The sequence below is a fragment of the Gorilla gorilla genome, chromosome 11, assembly GCF_029281585.2.
Source record: "Gorilla gorilla gorilla isolate KB3781 chromosome 11, NHGRI_mGorGor1-v2.1_pri, whole genome shotgun sequence".
NCBI lineage: Eukaryota > Metazoa > Chordata > Mammalia > Primates > Hominidae > Gorilla > Gorilla gorilla.
In genome coordinates this window covers 138,604,782-138,630,272 of record NC_073235.2, presented here as the reverse complement: position 1 = coordinate 138,630,272, position 25,491 = coordinate 138,604,782, and the positions used below count along the sequence as shown (strand labels likewise).

Sequence of the window (25,491 nt, the reverse complement as noted above, 5' to 3'; positions counted from 1 at the left end):
GCAAATCCTACCCATTGCTCCCAGTTCAATTCTCTGGGTTTATACAGAATCAGGATCAGATTTTGTCCTATGACCACCATTCACACACATCATTCAGGTCCCTCTGAAAGAGCTTCTCAACCCTGGCTGCGCATCTGAAACCCCTGGGGGACATTCCACTGCTTGGGTTCCATCCCAGGCCAAATGGACTAGATCTCTAGCGGTTGGCCCCAGGAACAAGTATTTTAAAAACTCGCCCCCAAGAATATAATGGGCAGCCATTGGACGATGCCTTCCTGAGAGGCTCCTCCGGCCCTCCCAGGTTTTCAGCCACGCTAGGTGTTGTGGGTTTCAGGCCCCTCTCCCCATCTCGGCCCTCCGCTTCATGTGCTTCCCAGTGTGCGGATGTCTTTCTCAAAATGTGGCCCCCGAAAGGATCCTCGGAGCCCAGTGAGACATTCAGAACCTCTCTCGTCCTCTTAGTGCAGAATGTAAGTCTTGACAGCATTTCTGCAGACAAACCACACCCAGGCCTTCCCCACCAGGTCCGGTACTCCCGTTCCATTATCTGTACTGTTGGTTTGTTGAGCCTGAATTCAAGATTTTATCTCTGTTTCACTTTGTTAGTTTCAACCCATTTTGTGGTCTCTAAATCTGGAGATTTCAATGTAGATTATGTCTCAGCTTGTGGCATCCACACATCTGATGGCCTCACCCTCCCTGTCTTCAAACGCGCAGCAGGGGGACACGCTGCGCACCCAGCGTTCTTGGAGGCGGTTGGGTGGGTAGGAGAACAGCTTAGTGACAATTATGACACAGGCTGTTTGAATCTAGCCTTGACCACCGACCTGCTGCTGCGATAGGCCCAACTGCCTTCTGCCCCTGCTTCCTCATCTGAAGCGGGGAAGGCTCTGGCACTCATCTCCTCATCTGAAGGGGGGAAGGCTCTGGCACTCATCTCCTCATCTGAAGCGGGGAAGGCTCTGGCACTCATCTCCTGGGGGCCTGTGCCTGGCAAGCAGTGAGTTCCATGAATGTTACATCACGTCAACGCTGGTGGCAGCAGGACTGCCGCTGAACCGGCCGTGCCCCCAGGCAGATGCTCTGAGAAGCTGTGTGGAAAGCACCCTGAGGATCAGGCACTGCCCTGGGTTGGCTGCAGTGACCCTCTTGCAAACCAGAAACCGGCTTTCCTTTCTTTGGGAAGGATTCTTACTGAATTACTGTGCAACGCAGCAACTGCAGCTGGAAGGGGCCAAGGAAGCGAAACTTTCATTGTCCAGATCGGGGCTTCCTGACCGTGGCACCGCTGGTGTTTTGGGCTGAATAACTCTTGGCTGTGGGGGGCTGGTCTCTGCCCCGTGGCACACTCAGCAGCACCCTGGTGGCTTCTACCCACTAGCTTCCAGTAGCATCACCCTCCCCTATGTGACAACCAAAAATGCCTCCGGACATCACGAACTGTCCCAAGGAGACAAAATCACCCCTGGCTGGGAGCCCCTGGAATAGGTGAAGACACGCCGAGGGCCAGAGGGCCAAGAGGTCTGGTCCAGGCACTACAGCAACCAGCAACAATATCCTTCTCTACTCCCTGTTTACAAGCATTTCTAGATTTTTTTTGCCTTGCAACAACATGAAGATTTCTGGTCTTCAGGAATGAAATGCGCTGCCCCTGTTCGGTTTTGATCATGGGGCAGCATTTCACTGTCCTCTGTTTCCCCTGGTCAGCAGCTACTGCTGAAAATAGCTGATAGGAAGGAACTAAGGAGACAAAGTACAAAGTTACAACATTCTGATTGGGAGGAAAAAAAATCCACCTTTCACCCCCTGTGTCCAGTTACCCCAGGACGCTTCTGCCTGCTCCTCGGCCACATGCAGAGACAGGAAAGCAGGCTCCGAGCACAGAAGGGAGCGGGGTCAGCCTTTTAATTAGGCCGGCCAGCCTGGCGAGCCGAGCAGCCCCCCCGGCGGTGAGGCAGGGAGTGCCCAGCTTTGAGAGATGAGAGCCCAGGGGCCTTTAACACTGAGCTAAGCTGAAGGTTGATGACAACCCCCAGGGAACGCTTTTGAATGCCAGCCAAGATTTGGGAAGAATTGATAAAGGAAACTTCAGCATCAGTGAGAGAAGACAAAATGTCTATCCATCTTAGAACATATTTCCTTGAAAAGCAAGTGCTATCAAAAGACAAACAATTTTTATGATACTATGTTTTAGTACTAAGCATGCGTTTCTCCTTAAAAAAAAAAAAAAAAAGCAGAGGGGAATGATTATAAGCTTTGAAATCAGAAAGATCTGGGTTTGAATTTTGGCTAATAATGGTAAGTATGGTCTTGGTTTCTCAGCCTTTTGGAAGCTCAGTTATCAGAGATGATGATCCCCAGGGAAACGAGTGTTAGGTAAGAAGGTCACGACAGGGGAGGCTGTCAACACATGTATTTCCTCTCCACCACGCTTCACTGATACCCTCCCATCATAGAAGCTTCCAGGTCAGAGACCGGCAGTATCACATTACCGCCGCCTGCTGGTCATACACTAAAATTGTCAGTATAACATCCAAGAAGAGAAAAAAAATGCTCCAACTATAATGATTAAAATTGATGAATGGTGTGGACATGCTTGCTGGAAAGTGTGGTTCAAATGCATTGGCTCCGAAAGGAAGTGTGGGACAGACAGCTTCCGAAGCTGAAACTCATGTTGCGAACCCCCATCATCAAAATCGACGTGCAGAACATTTTTATAATGAGAAAAGACATTTAAAAGTTGGCAAAAACTCAAATGCTTTCCACCGAGGATCGGCTGCTTTATAACCACAGAGTCTACTGGAAAGACATAATGATTACATGGCCAGAAGGAAACAGGGACCAGAGCATACACCCATACACACACACGTGATACACTCCTTCCATGTGGAAGATGGACATGGTGTTTGTGCTCGATGGTGACGAGGCCGCGTGGTGGCCTGGGGGAGGCCGAGGGAAGTGAGGCTCAAGAGCCACATGGAAGAGTCATGTGAAGAAATGCAGTATTAACAGTGATGGCCAGCCAGCGTGGCAGAAGATAAACTGTTGGACTGAAGCAATCGGGGATGGGGTGGAGCTATCAGAAGAACCTGACAGTCCAGGGCTGGGGGAGCGAGGCTGCCATGGCAACAGCATTAGCTGAGACCACCAGCCGAGGCTGGCCCAGGCAGGAGCCAGCGGGGAGGGCCGGGCCAGGCTCACCCAGGTACTCAGGAGGCAGGCAGGCAGGTGAGCACTCTGGCCCTGAGGACAGGTGTGATGCATCTCAACGTGCATCTTGTCTTGAAGTAAGACAGGATGGCCAAGTATGCCACATACGACCCCCCAGGGCCCCTGCTACCCACAGTGATGCTGACTCGTGGCTAACGCTTCTAGAGGAAATTACCTATGGAGGAAATGATTAATCAAAAAAAATTACAGGCTTCCAATAAGATTCAAGAGAACCCTCAGCCAATAGTTGTTGCAGAGATAATTGTTCTGAATCTATCAATAAAGCAAAGCTGCCTCTTCATTGACTGCAAACACCAATTTCTTTCACCCAGGATTATAAGTTGGTGTTCACGGGCTCACTACTGCCATTACGGTGATAAACAGTTTAAACCACAACAGGATCTGACATGCAGATCAATTCTGGGTCCATAAAGAATCTACACAAGAGGTTGCAGGACAGGAATTTACAGCCACCAGTTTTTATTCTCTCTTGCTGCAAAAATTACTTCTGTCAAACACTTAGAAGAGTGGGAAAAAATGTAAAAAAATTAATTTTTCATGTACTCCTGGAACGGCCTTTTTCAATGCAGAGGCTCAAGATGAATATGTTTCTGCATTTAAAAAATGACGCTCAGCAGCACGTGGTGCTCTGCAGAGGAGGGATCCAATCCTCCGTGCGGCTTGCAAGCCGGCAGACGGCAATTTGAAACCCTCAACCGCGCTGTCTGCATTTTCTCTAAGGGCAGATGCGGGTCTCATGTTAACAACGCCAAATTATATTAGACATTTAATTTTAAACCTCAGGTACTTAAATGTGAAACCTTACAACAGTAATAGTCATAAAGCAGTGGGCATTCCATTTCACGAAATGGATTCTTTTCTTCTTCCCGTAATTTAAGCAGCACCTCCTGTTTTGTAGGTTGCCCCTACAAAGGAATCTATCTAATTAGGAGTTTCTCACAGCTGCTTTAAAGGAAGAAACCCCGGGGGGACCGGTGTGTCTAGAGAGGAGACTTTGAAAAGTTCTCCAGAGCCAAAGTCTTAATTTAGGGTGGACGGGGGGCAGAGAAACAGTGAATCCCAATGTTGCCGTGATTATTATGTTTTAGAGTAAGAGTGCACGACAATGGGAAGGCACACTTGCCAACACGGGCGTCTGTATTCCAAAGCTGCTTAGGCTCTCCCCATTCATTCCTGCTGCTAGCACAGAGTAAGCAACTCTGAAATCCAAACCAAAGACTAGGGATGGGGGCAGATACATTCAAAAAGGAAGTGGGGGCAGGGGGGACTTATATCACCTGCAACTTAAGAAGAAAGAGCATGACAGAAAGCTCTTAATCATGTTTGTTTCTTCTGTGATTATTTTCTAAGCCCTGCAGGGAATGTTTATGCCAAGGCTGAGGTCTTGAAATCCATTCATAAACACGTTTTCTTGAAGTTGTCCATCAGATCCTGCGCCCTGGTGTTCACTAAAAATTGCTGGGGTCTGGCCACTTGACGAAGCAGCACACTAAAGGGGGGAATGACGCGAACCAGAGGGACGCCGGGATGGTGCCCTCGGTGCAGACAGGCAAGGATGCATCCAGCAGGCCTGGGTGGAGCCTGAATTCTGCATCACCAGCCAAATCCCCGGAGCTGTCAGATGCCACTTGGTCCGTGGACCAGGCTTTGGGAAGTGAGGACTTACAGCAGTGGTTCCCAAGCTTCAGCATGCCATGTGATCCCAGAGGGCTTGCTATACACAGGTTGCCTGGTCCCATCCCCTGAGGACTGGATTCAGTGGGACTGAGACAGGGCCTGAGATCAACATTTCTAAGCAGTTCCCAGGGGCTGCTGCTGCTGCTGCTCCTGGAGGCACACCTTGACACGCAGTGACGGAGAGCTGAATCGGGCCACCTGAGTTTGAATCCTGGCCCCTCATAGGATGTGACTTTGAGCAAGTGACATTTAATCCTTCTGTACCAAAGGCAGCCCCTGTAGAAGGCAGGTAACAACAGGATCTACTCTATGAGGATCAAATGAGATTATCTACATAAAGCCCTCAATAAATTGTAGCTCTTATTATTACGATTATTGTCTCCCTTTTCAAAATATTTTGGGTATGACATACTATTAATCCTTAGAAAGGCCGGGCGCGGTGGCTCATGCCTGTAATCCCAGCACTTTGGGAGGCCAAGGCAGGCAGATCATGAGGTCAAGAGATCGAGACCATCCCGGCCAACATGGTGAAACCCCGTCTCTACTAAAAATACAAAAATTAGCCGGGCGCGGTGGCGCGTGCCTGCAGTCCCAGCTACTCGGGAGCCTGAGGCAGGAGAACTGCTTGAGTCCGGGAGGCGGAGGTGGCAGTGAGCCGGGGTCGCGCCACTGCACTCCAGCCTGCCAATAGAGCAAGACTCCATCTCAAAAAAAAAAAAAAAAAAAATCCTTAGAAAATACAGGAATCAACCAAGACCCCCATAAAACTGTAGGAATCAGACTTCTGTGCACCATTCTGCTGTCTTTCTGGATCCTTGCTCTGCAAAATGTCAGCTCCCAAGTCTGAAAATCAGATGCTAATTTGGCAGTGCTGGGCTCTCAACACTCATCTCTTCTGGTCTCTCCTCATTTTTCTGCACCCCAACTATCACCTTTCACTTCACTGCAGCTCGTGGCTATTCCATCTTCCCTTTTCCTCCTCTCTGGGTCTTTGTCCGAAGTGCCCCAATGCTTATAATAACTTCCTCCTGCTGTTTTGCACAAAAAAATCCATCTGGTTCTTTAAGCATTGCTCAAGTTTGATTTTCTTTGGGAAGCTTTCCTTGATCAACTCTATCAATCCTTAAACGACCTGCACAACTTCAGCCCTGGGCTCTCCCTACAGCTCTCCTTCCATGTCCCTCAGCAGGCTGACACCTGGGGCATCCGCTTGCTTGTTTCTTATCTTCTATGTTCAGGGTTCAAGATTTATGAGGTCAGGGAGCATACTGGCTTTAATGGACACCCACGTGTGTTAATATTATAGAAATTGCTTTGTGAATAAAAAACTGGCATTCAAACGTAGGCGACTTTAGTCTCACATGGGTACTGTACAAATGCATGCGTGCAGACAATGCAGCCCACTTCCATGGAAAGAGACTTCCAACCAAACGGAGGCTCTGGAAAGCAGTGTCTCACGATGTTGCGGTGTGGAAACGCCCACTGCACATACGTACAGCTCAACAGAAAGAGCTATTCAGTAGAGGGAAAGTTACCTAGTGAGTCTTTATCAAACAGGTAAGTGTGCAAAAGGAAAATCTGTGTAGGATGAATTTTAGATGAATACTTAAAGACCTGTATTATTGGCACCTAGACTACTCTCACTCAGCAGAGGCTGCTTGGTAAGGCAAGGCCTTGTCCGTGTCACCTGTGCACCTGGCTCCAGAAGGCCCAGCGTGCATCTCCCCACGCCCTCAAACGTGGCCCTATGCAAGAACACCTTCACGAGATGGCAGCCACAGAATGAAACCTTATCAAATAGTAACACTAATTGATAATACATATTTTAAAGTATTTGATAATGAAATGAGTATGTGAACTCTCTGCTCCTCCTAAAGGAACCATGATTAACAGTGGTTCTTCAGTCACGAAGAGCCTACTGTCCTGTGTTGTGGCACATGCCTAACTTCTATGTAAGGGAGGGGAGAACGTGTCCATCGAACAGATAAGAAAATGGAGGCTCATGGAGGTACGGAGGCTCATCCTAGGCTGCCTGGCTGGCAGGTGGCAGGGCTTCAGCTGCAGCACACACAGGGCTGATGAAAGGCTGACTACCAGGCCCACTGGGACATGCAATGGTTACGAAGAGAGTAAACTGTAGACGGTTAATTTATCATAACTTCAAACCTCGTTTGGGGTTTTCAGGGTTATCATCGTGATTCCAGATGAGGCAGAGAGTCTTAGAGAGCCCTTGAAGAAGCTGCAGGCAGACCTTTGCTATCTAACAAAGCGCCTTCTTTTGAGGGAAGGAGCAAGCCCCGGCGCTGGGATGGGAATGGGCCAGCCTGGGCAGCCGCGTGACGCTGTGTGTGTCTGCTCCAAGTCACAGGCTTTTCCAGACCCGCACCGCTATGATGTGGAGCTACCTCGCTGACTCCGCATCTCCCGGCTTGGTTTGGAGATGTCTTCCTTTAAGGCTTCTGCTTGGTGGCGTCTGCGGAGCCACTAGAAATAAGGATGATGTTTACCCAAAGCAAACGTCCTGCTGCAGCAGCTGGTGGGTCTACAGGGAAGACCTGATGCTGAATCTTTTAATTAGAACAAATTATGCTAAGATTACTCTAAAACCCCATCTGATAGATTACATACAACAGTGGGAATTCCTTTAAATACCGGTGAACAGGCCAGAGACAAAACGCCACAGGCAAACCCTGCTGCAGCCACCAGGGTGCCCTCGGCGCTGCGTCATTCACGCTCCACACAGACGGCGAGATTGTTTCCAACGTGCATGCTTGTTCCCCAAAAAGCTGGATACACTTGTCAAAATAATAACAATAATAATAATGCCGAAGGAATTTGAAAACTGAAGGATTACAAAGGGGACTCCAGAATTTAGAGGGTACACCAGGAATTCTGGAAAACAGACAAGGAGACTGAATTCACCCTAATGATATAAAATGTGCACTAGTGGTGGAAGAGTGTGGGCCACGCCACGCAGGACAGTGTGATTGGGGAGATAAAATCAGATCTTATTTCTCAGCGCTGCCACTTCTGTCACGTGACCCTGGGTAAGCCAGTTGCCCTGTCTGCCGCCTCGGTTTCCAAACTGACCAAATGGGATGACTACCTCCTCCCTGTGCCGAAGAGGAACAGATGAGATGACATGGGCAAGACAGCCTAGCAAGGACAAAACGTTCCACAGATGAAAGGCAAGATGTGAGTCTCTGATGCAGTCGCCCCACAGGGTGCTGCGCTCCCAGAAGAGCATGAGGGCTTAGGGCGTCCTGTCCAGCCCCTGGCTTACAACGAAGGACCTTGAGGTGGCTGCGGGTCCGTGGGGCTGAGCCCCCTCTTACCACTGCTGATGGCCGAGTTTGCAATGACCGTAGCCTCACTCCACTGGTCGGCACTGGAGACTGAGTAGGAGCGCTGGTGCATGCCGTCGGGTCGGCTGTTGAAGGAGACCAGGCTGATGCCGCTTGCCATCTGAGACCCAGATGCACTAGTGACATTCCCTAGGAATAAACAAGTCAGGTGAACACCACCGCGGACTGCAGACCACAGAAACCAGCGCGAGTTAGTCTACGGGACCCACACGCTGGCACACAGTGCACCTTACCACCGAGAGCAGCCCCTGTCCTGCCTGCATGGCAGACGGAAGCGCCAGACAGAAACTATTCGGGAGGAATAAAAGGGGGACGCCAATCTTGATGGTGCCTGACAAAGCAACGTGAAGGGACCTGATGCCGCAGATGACTTGCACCAAACAACCCTATACAAAGACGCAACCCAACCGCAACCGCAACATCGAGTGGAAGTGAAGACAAAAGACCCAGCGAGTCTTAGCAGAGACACCGCGATCCGGCAGGCCGGCAAGACGGGGGCTCCAGGAGCCCGGCCATGTCACCCTACCAATGGAACAGAAAATGATCACCCATTGAGAGTCAGCTGTCTGGTGCCAGAGGATTATTTTCATGGGGAAGCCATACTTTATGATCAACAGAAATCAAAGTCCCTAGACACGACACGGAGGAAATGCAGGCTCTTCAACCAGATAAGTTTACTCTTAACCTTGAAAAGACTAAGCAGAGGAAAAATAACCTGCGTGACTTCACAGAGCACAGAGCACAGGGGTTGTGATGAAAAATGATTCCATTGTATACTTAATGATTTGAATCAGTTGCTCAACATCAAAATGAATTATTATCTGGTCATACCAATTTTAGACTCAAAAACATAATTAAGTGCCTTTCTCTAAAGCTCAGCCAATCATACCCTGCTGCCAGCGAATTAGTCTGTTAGGTCTATCTGCAGATCTTCGGAGGTACTGGGGCTTTTTTTAAAAAAAATTTCTTCCAATTGTTTTAGTTCAGAACCAGCTAAGTTCTAAGCTGTCTCAACAGAAGTTTTTCACAGTGCAGGATTTTATAATAAATACGCAGCCCATATTAGCAGTTCTTAAATCTGGCCAATTACCAGAATTTCCTGTGGAGCTTTTTAAAACTAGAGGCTTCAAAAAATACAGATTTTGATTCAGAAGCTCTGGGAATGGGGCTTGGGAAAAGATGCATTTTCAAAAGCACTCCGGTGATTTGGATGAGAAGCCAGAGGCAGGAACCAGGGCTCCCCTCAAACAAGTGGCCTCACTGCGATCCCGTGCAGCACTGGGAAGCCACGGAACCACGAGCTGAAGCGCAGTGTATGAGCCCTACATCCAATCAGCGATTAACAACCGACGAGGCGTTTGGCTTTGAAGAATAGAGTTCTGCCTTAAAAAAGAGAAAAGATATCTATTTTATGCTGTTGTCTGAACTGAGTACATTCTGAACGTCATAAGGGAAATTATTCATAGGCAGGTCTACTTGATTCCAGAAAAAAGCCCACAGTGATGCCCCAGGGAAGGAAGGATCGGAAAGCCACAGAGGTTGTGGTCTTCGGACCTACAGAAGCAGCATCGCCAAGAGGCATGCGAGAAATGCAGAATCCCGGGCCCCACCTGCCACCTGCCTCTTAGTAAGATCCCGGGCGATCTGTGTGCACATTAATTAAAAAAACCACTCCAGCCAGAAAGTCACCACCATAAAACAAAAAATCACAATCAAAACTCCACCACGGCAGACCACTGGCATCCAAGGGGCTCAGGTGGGAGGAGCGCAGGGCAGTGGCTCGGAAGCCTCGGGTCTGGGCTCCCCTGCTTACATGTAGGGTCTTGAGGCCGTTTCTCATGCCCCCAAGCCCTGATGTTCTGAGAGCTCCATCTCAGGGCATGGGCGTGCCCTAACGCCCTAGAAACACATAGCATCATTTGGAGCCCACATCTTGAATGACAGTGCCATGTGGTGCTCCCACGTTTGCTCTTGCACCAGGCCTCACAGCAGCTGGGGGAGGTGGGCCAGGCATGTGGCATCTTAGAGACGTGGAGGAGCAGCCCAGAGCTGGCGACGTGGCACTAAGGGGAGCACTCACGCTCCTCCCTGTATTTTCCACGTGCCACCATCGAAGCCACCCTGTGGCTGTCCTCTGGGTATTGTGTGGCTTAGCCAGATCCCTATTACAATAGGGCATTCAGACCCCACAGAAGGCAGCATCCTTGAGGAGCAGAGGAGATACTCCCATCTCGGGATCCCCTCCTCGAGCCCGTGCCCACCATGTTCCTGCTACATCCCTTCACATCCCTTCTCCGCCCCGCTCTCCTCCTGGGAAGGCACCCATATGGGCTGCACCTGTTGGATCCAGCACCTTCTAGCTTCTCACTGGGCTCAACCAATGGTGAGCACGGCAGGAATCTAAAGGAGAGAGGAGGGTGAGGGTGGGTGCTGACTCCAGGGCTCGTTCCCCGAGCAGTTGTCTTGCTGGGTTGACCCCCTCTCCCCTTGGCCCTTGGGGCCCATGGGTTGTACTGGTGCATTTCTGCCAGCCCTGGTGCCTGCACTGTTCTGTGTGCTTCTCTTCCCCTTCTCTCTCTCAATCCCACACATCCACCCATCGAAGGTGCGTTTGGGGAGGAGGTGCCTCCCAAGAGTGGCTGCCGGGGCTTCCCTGGCCTGGTTCCACTTTCATCACGTGAATTCTGAGCAGACAAAAGGCTTCCAGACACTGCTGACACTGTTATGGTGGGCGAAAGGACTCCGCAAAGGTGGAAAAGGACAATGACAAGATGCCTGCAAGCAGTTGGGGGTGCGATTGGGGGGGCACCTCCCTTGCTGGGACCCTGACTGCTGTGCCAGGCACTTCTGGGCCTGCTCTACCTGCAGGGACACCTGCTGTGTAGGTAAGATGATAAGGAGGTAATTCCTTCCCCACTGCAATGCCCAATCAGACCCCTGTCAAGTCATTCATTATTAAGCATGCCATCTGTCCACAGACCTCATTTTATACCAGCTTTAGGCACACAAGGTCCAAATACCTGAAAAACAAAAAGGAATTTCACTGTGTCTGTCTGTCCCTCCATCTTTGGGACAACGATGACAACATGGCACTCAATAGAGCACCGCTTCTCTTGCTCCTTCTCCCTGGAGAGTGGTTCTCCGATGACAACCAGGCCTAGAAACCTTCGAACAATTTCCTTTAAAAGGCAGAGGACAGTATTTCAGTGCATCCATCACTGACTACTTGCAATAAAGCTCCAGAAGTAAGTATCAACACACAGTAAGGAGAGCCAAGTCAATCTCAACCCCAGACAAGAGACCACTAAATGTTCCAATGGAGGTAGCTGATCAAGAACTCATCTTAGGTTTATGAGTTCTTCATCTCATGGCCAAACATCACACTGCCAAAAAGGAAGGGAGAGATTCCTTCAAGCCTACACACTAAGAAACAACAGGACTCATGCTGCTGTGAATGCACTGGTTTTCAAACTTCTGTCTGTCCAGCAAAATACAAGGGCAAGTCCAATCCACTGAGATGCTGGTGCAGCAGCTCTGAGCGTGTGGCTCAGAGCCCACCTTCTGCCTCCTGAGAGAGTCCCCAAGGAACCAACCTGGAACCTCTGGGGTGACGAACCTCCTGGCAAGACCACATGCTCCTGGTGTCCAGATGGAAGACACCAGACCAGCTATCCACAATCCTTCTGACGGCAGACTCTTAAAGCCCTACAGCTCGTGAAGGCCCCCCAGCCCCAACCACACCCACTTCCCACTGCGGGACTAAACTGAAACAGCATGACTTAATTTGGGCCACATCAAGGTGTATACATGGACAAACCGTGATAAAGGTGAAACTTTCAATCAGATCCACAGACTATTGCCTGACGTCCAGGCTGAGCTCATAGAGACATTTTTACTTAGTTGATCATTTTTTTCAAAGTAGAATTAAATTGGGAGATTTCATTTAAAAATTGGTGGTTTCTGGCATCACTTAGAAAATGAAAGCATCTGGGAGCTGTGGGCCTGTGTTTATGAACAAAGAGCTGACAGTCTCTCTCTCTGGATCTGTCTGAAGGATCTGAGTGGGTTCCGGGGTTGCCCAGGCTCACACCTGCCTCCCCCCACCCCATTGCACTCAACCCACCTCACTCTTGACCTCTGGTCAAGACCTTCCAAAAATATGCGGAGGAGGAGACTCATTCCATAAGCAAAACATTTCCGATTGTCTCTTAAGGGAGTAAATCTCTGTTTCAAAATATACCCATTCACTGTATTTGAGATCACTTAAATTTTCTTTCAGAAAAACCAACAAAAGAAAACAAAAGTATTTTCTGTGATAATGCAGAAACATACTTGACTAAAAAAAAATTATACAGGGTCAGAAATATTGTTTCTGGGATCCAAACACAGTACCTGCCTTTCAACGTAAATGCATGAAGACATCTGCTTAAACTCTGAGGCAAACCAGTGGTCCACGGCCTGAGCCACGACACTGTGGAAGCTGCCATGCTGGGTTACCAGGCCCATGGAGCATCTCGTGTCACGTGTCAGCAGTCCCAGGCCAGTGGCCACACTTTGAGGCATTTCCACTTACTTTCAGTAAATCCACCCGTCAAAGAAACGAACCACCCCCAAATGTGGAGTGAATCTTTTTAATAATCATGCACATTCCATATCCAATTATAGTGTCATACTCTCTCATGCATTTTTTGATACAGATATGCATACAGAGTCTAATATGTAATCTCATTTCTGTTCTTGAATGTCATTAACTAATTGACCTATTAATGCTGTCCTGGCATCCAGTTTTGTTATGTAAGCATCAAGCAATACCTGCCCTATGTGTTACCACACAGGAGTTTTGAACACTTTTGGAAATACCTTTAAGCATAAAAAAAGCCTCTGTTTAAAATCACTGTATTCTCACTCAAAGTACTCGAGGGCAACTGTTTTCACTCACTGGAATTCATTTCACGTTAATGAGTTATTAATTAAGGCTGAAGGTCTGAAGTTCTCATTTGTGAAAGAAGCTGGATAACTTTTCTGATTTCTTGAGGGGTAAGGATCCTGACATCAAGACCAGCTAGGATACAAGTGCACCAAACACTGTTCTAAACACAGTCCAGGTCAGCTCGAAGCAGTCCTGCTGAGGTGGAGGCCTCAAACCCAGCAACCAGGCTGAAGGGCAGGGGACCTAAACCCACGTGGCCGCCAACAGTCAACAAAGATACCAGCTCTGCTGCTACCGTGTTGATTAGTTAAATCACATTTTCACACCTAGACCTGATAGCTAAGACGGTGAGTTTAAGGAAACGCCCAAGTGCTTGCTACCCAGGCATTAAAGTTGCCAGTTCAGGAAGGCTACTAGAAATAGAGCTACATTCAGAAATGCCACGAGGATTGCAAGGCGCGTGGGGTCTGCAGGAAGCCACGCCCCAACCCTCAGCCCCAGTAATGCCCAGGAAAGAGAGCCTCCTGATTGTCTCCATCAGTGACCACCTCAACGCACAGCTGTTTTGCTACAGAATTTCATTCCCGTGTCTAAGGAGCAAGATATGAAGCTGGGGTCGTTTAGATGTGGGAGAACTCTGCGCACCATCGTTGGAAATGTTCTTTGCAGGCATGTCTGTATTTCCCTAGAAGGAAGAGATTGTAAAAGCCAGATTAGAATGCCCTCCTTCCTGGAGTAGACGAGGTAAGTCTAACAAGTGGTCCTAATTCACCAACCTCAAGTCATGCGCAAATACAAGGGTCTTAAAGGAAGCTTCTACCCCGGAAGCCGAGGGTACACTTGTACTCGGGGATAAGTACAAGGACGTGGCCTCTTTGGGGGTGAGTACTCTCCATTCTTCCCTTCCCTTCCATCCTTCCCTGACTTCCACTCTCCCTGCTGCTACCAGCACATTCCACCCCACTGTTGCTGGCAGCCAGCTCTCCACGGGCCTCAGTTTCTTCTCTTCTTCTGGGTGTGGACACGGGCAGGTGCTCTCTGCTCTGTGTTATTTTGCAGGGGATGTGGACAGAGTAAACAGACTGGTACAACAGGGGTAATGTCTACTTTAAGAGGGGGCACATCTGTTTGCTGTCTGGGACAGTAAATGTCGCTCTCCACAGCAAACTTTGGACAGGCTTGCTTACATGCTCTTATTAAACATATGGGGTTTCCTAAGCTTGGGGTTCCTCTTACAACATGAGTCACTGTGTGTGCTGGTGTCACTCTGTGGGAACTGAGGCTTGGGAAGCCAGTGCATGACAATGCTGATACTCTCACTATTGCTATTGCTGCAAGAGACTGTCATTCATTTTGATCCAGGAGTCTCATCACCCAGGAACCTAGGGCAGGCTAACCTGCTAACTCGTGAGTAGGGGAAGATAGGACCCGGTATGCAGAAGCTGCCGCCTATTCTAACATTGACCTTCTAGCGGGCCGAGCAGCCGCATGGAACTGAGCCCCTACTGCATTGGGCACAGTGAAGGAAGGAGTCCCTGTCTTAGGGAACCTACAATCTAGTCTAGTAGAAGGTATACAGCAGATCCACATGTGGCCCAAACGCAAGGCAGAGTAACACAAGAGCAGCCAGAAAGTATGAGGGTCAGGGAGCCCACCGCTGCTGGAAGGTACAGGAGAGGCTCCAGGGGACACTGCAGCTTTTAGACTTTGGAATTAGGCCCATCTAGATAAAGAATAGATAGAAAGGGGAGATACTACCTTAAGTCTACTTAAGATACTACCTTAAGATACTACCTTAGACTTAAGGTAGTATCTTGCAAGGGATGTCGACAGAGTGAACAGACTGGTGCGACAGGGGTCGTGTCTACTCCCAGCGAGGGGGGCACATCTGTCTGCTGTCTGGGACAGTAAATGTCACTCTCCACGGCAAACTTTGGACAGGCTTGCTTATGTGCTCTTATTACACACGGGGGTTTCCTAAGCTCGGGTTGTCCCAGGACAACCTACACCACTCTTCTCATCGACTTACCGGATGCAAAGCTTTCATAAAACATTTCAGGTCCACTTCTTTTTTCTCCTCTTTTAAGATTTCTCTTCTCCTTTCACATCTTTCAGATTTAAATCACACAGATGCACATAAACATGGCCACCAAAAAGTAGGTGCTAGAACGTTCAGAGCAGCACTGCTCATAACAGCCCCACGCTGGAAATGACGGCACTGTCCATCACCGTAGGTACATCACGGCACAACGGAACACTACACAATGACAACAAGGAACTACTGACATGGGCCGCAACTGCGGTGACATCACACACAGAACACAGAGCCAGAGACAAGCGCGAGAGTGCCAACTGTTAGGATCCCGTCCAAGGACAGGCGAAACCCATCTACGGAGTGAGAAATCAGATGGTGGTCACCCTTGTGAGTGGGGTGGGGTGGGGTGGGGGTGCACGTGACAGGAAGGGGTCCATGAGGGCTGGCTACCTGCTGCTTCTGGATGTGAGCAGCGGCCCCTGTAAACGTGACTATGACTTATGATTCTGTGCGTCTTATGTGTATGTTGTACCAATAACACTTATCCAAAAACCTAGAAAATGTCATTGGAATGGCTTGTGAATGCAGAGGTCAGGTCAGGAAGTGTAAGAGACAGAACAGGGTTGTACAAGGAAACAGTTGTACCAGCAATAAGTCCTTAAAAAGTGGCCCAGCCCCAAACAGTATAGGATGCTGGCTTCCACAGGAAGGCAGTCATCAAAGGACCTTTTCGGCATTGTCCCCCAAATATTATTTGCGTTACCATGAAATACATGACTGACGACATGGCCCATTCTGAACTCAGAAAGAGTGTTTCCTCAAATACCCCATCTACGGATCAGCTGGTACTCGCCCCGATTAGCAGGGGGCGACTGCATTACCATGCTAATCCATGTCCTCGCTGCGCCACTTCCTTGATATGGATATGTGTGTGTGCTTACTGTGCTGCCTTGATTAGTGCAAGCTTCCATGTGTCAAAAGCGCCAGATTCTTTCCAAAGAATAATTTTAGCTGTACTTATATCCCTAAAGTGGAAGAGTTGATTTGAAAAGGTACTTACCTCCACCATATGCTATTTTTCTTTACACAATTTGCATTTCAAAGTGAATATGGCATTTATATCTGAATGAATATCAGTATGTTGCCTGAACTGATCTCAAATGAGCATGAAAAAGATGCTGGTTTTCTATTGAACAAGAATGTTTTCATCCACCAAATGACATCAAAGACAGAATCCCTCTTTTAAGCTATTGGCTTATTATATTAAAAATAGCCTGTTCTGATTTTTTAAAATATACTCTGAAATGATGGCTTTTCATAGCATTCAAATAAAGATTCATCAACGAATCTTTACAATAACAATAACAAAATACAAAAGTTCATTCCCTGCACCTTCCAATTTTGGTCTGTCTTTACAAATAGGACTTAACTTCACCAAAGCATTTAACTAGGAAAAGAATAGCTGGCATTTGACTTATTGGTTAAGTAAGCCTGAAAAGAGGAGCAACTCTTGGTGACGGTGATAGGAACTTTCATGTACATAGAAAGAGGGCGGGGAAAAAGCCAAAAAGGATTCTACGAGCACTTGAGTGTAAAACAGATGTTTATTCCCACTGCAGAATTGTATACCTTTTAACAAATCCTAATTACAGGAATATGATTGACAAGAATTCACCCTTCCCCTATGGAGCCTTCACCCTTAGAAACATCCAGGGACGGCTTTCTTCGGTCCAATCTCATTCACAGACAGCTTCAAATGCTGTAAAAACTCAGCGTGAGCGGCTACCTTGCAAACCCTACAGCTGCACCACGCCCGTTCTGCGCATGTGTGGGAAAACCGGGTTCCCTGGAATCACAACTGGATGAAGGAGGCGACGTTAACGGTCACATCACTTCAAACTAGGCCTTTGCCATCTGTTCTGTCCTCTAATTACAAACCCAAAAAGAATAGAATTCACAACACTACCATAAAAAGTGAGACACACGATTTAAGGCCTGTGAATGGGGCCCATTCGCTCCTGTATTTGCATTGGAGATCTGCCTTGCTTTTGGCAAGTGGAATTTCAGGCTGAGAGGATTTTTTTTCCAAGGACACATTCAGTATCTTATAAGATGTAGGCATTCGGGACTCTGCATCCTGTGATACTTGTTTTGTAAAAGAGTACAATTCAACATATCTACTAGGGAGACACAAATCTGGTGTTTCTTGATACCTTTTTTTAGTTAAGAGATTTTCCATGTGATGTTTATCAAGACAGAGTACAGAGTTCAGACCTAGTCACAATGACAGATGTAATTACTACTAAATACAGCAACGTGGCCAGGCTTAGGATTCCACATCCTGGAATTCCACAGCTCTTTCCTACAACGTAGAAACAGCTCATTGTATGCTGCTTTCTCCCTGTTCTAAATTATGATGTCAAGGAAAAAATAATGGGGGCCTATTTTGTTGTACTGTTAAAATTTACTTGGCAAAAGTACAGATATACAAATAATGTAAACTAAATCCACCAAAATCTTGTCTTACAGATCAATTTTTTATTGAACATATACATACATTGTTCTTGGTTATGGCCACAGAAAAGATATAACTTTATATACTTCTTTAATATGATTTCCTAACCATTTTCCCCATGTTGCTATGTAATCTTTATAATTTTAGATATGTAACATTATTGATTTAATGTAGATAATTTATATCACCATTTTTCTACTTCTGGACAGTTTTGGTTGTTTCCAATTTCTTACTATAAACAACACTGCAAAGGACATCTTCTACTTTTGAATTTTCCTTAGGAGAAATTCTCAGCAGCGTTATTACTGGAACAAACAGCATAATACATCTTTCTGATTCATGATATATGTTGCTAATTAATTTTCTTAATGACCAGTAACTAAAAGAAGATGGAACCTGGGCATCTTTAAAGCAATTTAGTCCATAATTTCTAAGTGGATAATAATAATAATGAAGAAATGGTGATAATGATAACAGTATGCCCCATGTGGTTAATATAACGATCAAATTATGTAAAGCACTCTGTAAACTGTAAAACCTCTGCAGATATCACTTATTAATCTCATCAACAGTGGGTTTTCCTATCTCTACAGTTTTTTAGCAAAAGCTTAAAATGGTGATGTTGCTAATCTTGTCTTTAAAATCTAAAATGTCTGAATATTTTCCTTATGTTTCCCTTGTAATGGTGTCTCTTCATGTATGAACTGTGCATGCCATCTGCCTCCTGTTTGCTTTAGTGCTGTAGTTGGCATCACTTTGCTTGAGCTCATTCATGCCCTCTGTGAGTACTTACTGAACACCCACCATCAACTAGTGAAGTGCTTGGTGCTGTGGAGAACTCCACGGCACCCCCCATCTTCCAGCATCCCAAAGGTCTGATGATCAGAGCGATGCCAATGTTGTCAGAGGTACAGTTTACAAAAGAAAGGAGAGAAAAAAAAAAACAACAACCCTGCGCTTGGGGCACCATGCGCACGCAGCGGATGAAAGACATGGCCTGACAGCAGGTGACAGTGAGCTGGAGCGCCAGAGTCATCCCTTCCCTCCCATCCCTGGGTTACTGCTCCCTGTTGGGAGTGGATATCATGTGGCAGTTGGTACAATTCAAGACAAAATATTTACCATGTCAGACGCTAAGTTCTCATTTAAGTAATTATATTTAGAAATAAGTGTAAGTATTTATGCTAAAGACAAAGTTGCTTTCTCCAGCCACACAGTTCTACATAACAGAAAAAAGAATATACAGAATCCAGACCCAGTTGCAATGACAAATGTAACGACTACTAAATACATCAATGTGGCCAAGCAGAATTCAACATCCTAGAATTAGACGGTTCGTCGTCACTTCCTAAAACGTGGAGTCTTATTCCGACCTTTGCAAAACAATGTGTGCCATTCTCATTTTGCCATTTTTATCCACTGAAGGAACACGTGCTGCTCCAGATTCCGACAGCGTTTATGGAGAGAGCCATCGTACGGCTTGTCTTGGCCACAATCCATCTCCTGGTATGGGTTATATGGACAAGCTGATGCAACAGCGAGGATGAGGGGTTGTAAGCATTATGAAGACGGAGAAGAAAAGAATTTTTCTTTGTTTGGTGTCTTCCTTTGCCATGAATAATGGTTCCATCTTTACAATATTCTTTCTCCTTTATATGATAAATGCAACAGGTGTGTGTGTGTTTTTAACATGAAATTCATTTTCATTTGACAACACTGTTTTGAGGGGAGCGTTCCCCGGTCATCTCTGAATTTTACAGTCCCCTTCCAGGAGCAGGTGGCCACACAGCTCTATCCTGAGAAGTATTCACTGCTACTTCTTTCTCTGCCTTCCAGTTCTTACAAAATGATCTCACAACTGAATCCAGCAATGACACAGGGAAGACGAAGCACCAAGGAGTACCCCGGGCTCACAAGTCTGATAACATGAGGCGGGTTTTACAGGGTTGCTGGTTGGGATGTTACGGGGTTTGACCACTCCCTAGAAATACTCCAGAAACGCAAACGTTCACTATATGAGTGGTAACTCAAAACAATCGGCCACAAGGTTTTGAGATGGAAAAATGTCACGATTACTTCGAAAAACTCTCCTCTGCCAGTGTGGGAAAGGACTGCAGAAAGCAGGGAAGCCACGGACTCAACTCTAGCCTGGAAGAACCAGAAGCCCTTTCCCAAGGCCTCGGTTCTCACTGGCCCCCGGGGCTGGCAGCTGGCTCCCTGGTGGAGGGGGCGCGGGTAATTCACAGAGGCTCTTCCGGGCACCTCCTCTTTCCCACAGCTGACCCTGCAGACCACTTCGCTGGTCTCGGAAGCATCAGTTCAGCAGCTGAAACACTATTCCTCACTGCCCACACACATTTTTGAGAGAGAAAAAGTGTTTGAAGCACCTTTTATTTACTTGTAGGCACACCTGTTACCACATCCAACTCAGGGTCCTGGCCATCCCCTGATATGTCTCAGCTGAAATCATCAGGAATCGAGTTGCTTTAGTTGGTTCTTTCAGAAAAGAACACTCCACTTAGAGTTCAAATAATTGAAGCTATCCTTCATTTAGGAAGTACAATACTTACTTCTGAATTGCACACCAATGCTCAGGACCACAGAGAGCTACTACAGGGGAACATTATCTGCAGGAAAGCAACTAATCTCCTCAACATCCATCACTTACATTTCACATGATGGGTAACATGCAGGAATATATACTTAATGAGAAAATAATTGCTAGGTCACGAAACTAAGAGAGGATAACAAAGAAAGAGAAGTAACAGTGTATGCCTCAAAGAGTTTACAATTTAATGATGGAAACAATACCACACGAATTTGCCTAAACCTCAGTGGGAGCAATGTATAAACACGGAAACAACTAATAGAACGCATTGCTCATAAAAGCTGAAGATGCTGCAATTCTTAAAAAGAACTAAGATGAACTTTAGTGTCTTCTAATGTCAGATTTAGCTAACTTCCTGATGTCTGAGAAGCCTCACAAAACATTAACATTTTCCCTAAAAATTGTCAAATAGACATTAAAACCAATTCCAACAAAACCTGGTTTATGAAAGCAGATATCACATGCTATTGATATTGAGGTTTTATTTCAGAAAAATAATTCTCAACCAGTAAGGCTTCCATTTGCAAATGGTCTACCAAGGTGCTAGAAGGGTACTTAGCAGAAGCTTCCAATTTATATATCAGAGGTTGTAACCAAGATCCAATGTGTGGGAAACTCCCGAGTGACCTCGGTCGACATGAGTGGGAAGCAAGGATCTGTGTTCCACCAAGCCTTGGCCACACCGCATGCCAGTAGGGGACGGGTGTGGACTGACACTGCTCATCCAGGGCCCACAACAGACTCCAGACTCCAGAGTTATTATAATGTTTTCTAGACCGTCTGAAACTAAACAAAGAAAAACTTTCTTTCCATGAGACAACAACGGGTCTAGTTTTGATGTCGCGTTATTTTTTTTTAATAGCTATTACCACTGAAACAGCAGCTTCACGACTCCGCGTCTGCAGTGTGAGCAGTTTTGATAAACAGCCTCTGCGGGCCACACAACGGGGATAATGTATCCTTAAGTACCGCCAATGAGCTGCCATTCTGCACAGCCAATTACTTCTGTGCGTCTGTCACTCAAAGGAAAAATGACTGAGCCCATTAGATCAAACCTTTGTCACTGTTCCTAATGCACTCTTAGGCCTCATTAATCTCCGGGAGCAGCAACAGAGCCGCCGGTGCCTCATTGCCTCCCCCGAACAGGCCCACGTGAAGCCTCTCATCTCTCCCCCAAGTGCACCACGTTAATCAAGCTCTCCTTATTACCCCGGTCCCTGTCACGGCGGAGAGCGCTCCCTCTTAAATGCTCTCATTATGACCCATCTTTAGAGCCGGCTAAGTGGAAAAAAAGAGAGAGGGAGAGAGGGAGAAAGAGGACGAGAGAGAAAGAGGAGAGGAAAGAGCAAGTCCGATCACATTAATATTCATGACAATAATTAGTATTCTAGGTCACTGAATATTCATGCTATTAGTTTGGTTTTTTATGGGTTTGCTGGATGTCCTGATTGCTGAAGTGTGGAGAAAACAGCATGGTTGAGACTTTAGATGTCAACGGCAGTTCAATACTCAAAACACATTTGCTGTCCCCGCCTCCCCCACCTCCCCTGGAAAATCAGCTTCAACCCTCCTGACGGCTTTAATATTTCGAAACCGCTGGGGGCCTCAAGTGGGGAAGAGGGGGATGTGGAGGAGAAGGGGAAAGGTTTCCTTTGACAAAGGTCTAAGCATCAATCTGGTTAGGATAAAAACATATCCATAGTTGCAAAAACCCAACAAAGACACACTTTAGAGACAAGAAGGTATCTGTCATCCTAGAACAAAAATGTCACAACCAGGAGTTACAGAATAAAGTGACCACAGGACACAGAACTGGAGCAGACAGCTCCATGGAGATCCATGAAAGTCCGGAAGAGCATTTCTTCTGTCTGCCCCCTTGCTGCCATGATAGTGGGATGCTGTCTGTTGGGGAGCATGGGTTTGTGAAGTCTAAGCCCTATGTCCATTACGTCCACTCAAAGGCTATGTCAACGCTTTATTGTATTTGAAAAATTAATTCAAGAACATAATTTCTTTCCCCTCTTCCTTGCTTTTGGCATAACCATGATGATGAATTAATGATGTAATTCTGTGAAGTCAGCATCAGCCAAGCTTTTCAAAGGAATGCTGTGTGTTCTTCTCCATAGAACAGAGGTGGACATCATTTCCCCATTTTAAAAGCAAGGAAGCTGGGGTTTAGTGGGACAACTTCAGAAGGGTCTGAGACAGGAGAAATGGGATTCTATTCAGTGATTTGGACTCCGAAACCCTTGCTCTTGGACATTATGTTTTCCTGCTCTCTACTTAAATGTGAAAATAACTGTGGAAGCTAATACAACTCCGCATTGTTACATGTGGATACAGCTTCACCAAACTAGGCTGGCCAAACATTCATGTCAGAAAATACCTTGACGTTTTACCTCCTTCTCTGGACCTATACCTGAAATTCAAGTTGGGAAGATTCTCCAAAATGTGGCTTCTGGTGGATCCTCATTAGAATGGCAACTTAAGACTATGTAAGTTCCAGGCCAAAAGAATGGAAGTGGATAATGGCCATGCACATCTTGAGAAGCCTGTGACCTTGAATGAGGAAGGGAAGGTTTAACCAGGCCTGAATATCTTTTGGATTCTTCTTTTTTTTCTGGAGTAGACCCTGAAGTAATTTTTTCAAAACCCTTTAAGACAGAGATGTTGTATAACCCTGCATGTTGTCTAAAGATGTCTTTTTTTTCTATCTTCATTTGATCAGTAGTCGTCTTTGCATAGGCTTCTAGGTTCAGAATTATTTGTCCTTAGGAGGGAATATTTCCATTATATTTAAGAATGCATGTTGCTCTTGAGAAGTCTACAGTCAGATTTCTCTTCTTTTGTAGGTAACCTTGTTGTTCTCCTATTTTTGGTGTGTTTTAAGATTTTATTTGTATTTTTGCAGAGCCTCCTCTCCCACCCAACTTGATACTTGACTCTTCAGATATCCTTACTTGCTTCTAGCATATATTCTTCTGTTATATCTTTGACTACCAACATGTCTTTAGCCATGTTCTTTACAGTATTTATCTAATGAATTTTTTATTTTCACAATCTTTATTTATAAAACTTTTTCTCCTATAGTATTTTCACATACTCTTTATTTTTTTGACACAGGCCTCACTCTGTTGCCCAGGCTGGAGTACAGTGGCATGATCATGGCTCACTGCAGCCTTGACCTCTTGGGCTCAAGCTATTCTCCCACCTCAGCCTCCCCTGGGACCACAGGCACTCGCCACTATGCCCAGCTAAATTTCTGCATTTTTTGTAAAGACAGGGTTTCACCATGTTGCCTAGATTGGTCTTGAACTCTTGGGCTCAGGTGATCTGCCTGCCTCAGCCTCTCAAAGTGCTGGGATTACAGGCATGAGCCACTGTGCCAGGCCAAACACGTGCTCTCTGTTTGCCTCATTTTATGAGTATCATTAATAACTAACCTATTAAATTCTTCTGTTGATAGGAGTTATAATTTCCTTTTAAATTCCCTTTCACTAAAATGTCACTCTTCTTCCTAAGATCAGTTATCCTTCACATTTTACTGTTGGTTCCCACAAACATCTTCGTTGTCCATTATCTATGAATAAGAGCATGTGGGTTGATGAGGCAGATGAAGGGGTTTTCTCTGCAGCCTTGGCCAACCAGAAGGCTGGTTGTGGGCTCTGAGCAGGTGTATGGCCCATGCTGACTGGCGGGTTTCATTTAGACCTACCGTGTGGGGGGCTGTGAAATGGCTGGTGCACTTCATACCACCTACGGTCAGGGCTGCCTTGCCTCTCCATTTCTTTCTCTTCTTCTGAGACTGAGAATGTTTGAGTTTCACAATCATCTCTGTTTCCCTTTTTTGAGCACCAGCATCCACATCAAAAGGTTCTGCTCTCCCTAGGCATGCTGCCTGTTCCGATGCATGCTCTCTTGGGGGTGTTGGTGGCAGGGACAACACTGGCCAGCTCTCCTTGCTTTCGTCGCACAGCCTGCTGCTGTGCCCCAGCCCACTCCTGAACTCCACGACCGCCACAAGGAACCCAGAGCCACCCCATCACCATTGCAGCTCCTCTGCTCTCCTCAATGCATGAGCCCGAGGGTGGCCTGAGCCCAGTCATCAGCAGTGCACAAGGCAGTTGCTCTGACAGTGCGTGTTTCTTCCTCTCTCCCAAGCCCATGGCAAAAACTGACATGAAGATGACCACATTTCCAGCATTTTAAAGTGTGAAATGTAGTCATTATTTCAATACAGGCAAATCACTTCCCAAATGCTAGGAATACCCCACCCCCGAGCCCCTCCAGGTATTTTCTATTCAATTGACCCATGTGGCCCTTCAGCACTTATCACTCCTTACAATGATCTTACTTGTGTGTTTATCTTTGGACTCCTCCACCCCCACTTGAGTGTAAGGCTCCTGGAGAGACGTCTTGTCCTCCCCCCACCCAATATCCAGAGCATTAATCAAGGGTGGGCATACAGCAGACTCAATAACAATGGAGATGAATGGCACAGGAGGCAACACAATCCAGTCTCTGTATCAGTAAACTGGTGGCATACAGTTAGGCATTATAGTATTTGAAATATGGAATGCATTATGACTGTGTGCTAGAGAATCAACAGAAACATCCAGTGGCTATTCCAACTAACAAGAGTTCAGCAAGATGGCTGAATAATAGAAAATACAAAAATTAGGAGTTTCATTTCTGACCAATCAGATGACATAATAGACCCCACCTCTCTAAAAAAGATTAGCTTCACAATGCACCAAAAATTATAAACAGAATAGATTAACAAGACGTGTCCAGCAGCTAAATGAAAAAAAAAATGCTGAACTTTGCTGGAGGCTATAATACAAATTTGAATAAACTGGGAAAGAACAGTGTTCCATGATAAGGAACTCAACACAGTAAAGACGCCACTTCCTCCAAAATTCATAGCTTAAAAGCAATGCCAGTTAAAAGCCATGATAGAATTATTTTTATTATTTTATTTACGTGCCCGTATCACAGCCTCAGGAGGTCCTGATGTCATTTGCACCAATGAGGGGATTATTTTTATCAAGGAGGAGAAGGTTTCAAGTTACTCTTTAGTTCATTTGAGGAAAAATTAGCAGGTAGCAGTAGCCAAGAAAAACTGGAAGA

At 46.4% G+C, this 25,491-nt stretch overlaps 1 protein-coding gene across 13 annotated transcripts in view; it reads right to left on the bottom strand.

The window, feature by feature from the left end:
• AGAP1 (ArfGAP with GTPase domain, ankyrin repeat and PH domain 1) overlaps positions 1-25,491 on the bottom strand; it is a 636,895-nt gene that overhangs the window by 192,811 nt on the left and 418,593 nt on the right. For 7 of the 13 annotated variants that reach the window (XM_019022384.4, XM_019022385.3, XM_004033402.4 and 4 more), the window contains one exon: positions 8,244-8,402. The exons of 5 other annotated variants lie outside the window; for them this stretch is intronic. In XM_019022384.4, coding sequence (XP_018877929.1) covers positions 8,244-8,402 — 159 coding nt within the window. Of the gene's footprint in view, positions 1-8,243; positions 8,403-12,637; positions 25,484-25,491 lie in introns of those variants that run through there. One more of the 13 variants, XM_055380629.2, reaches the window with a different exon arrangement.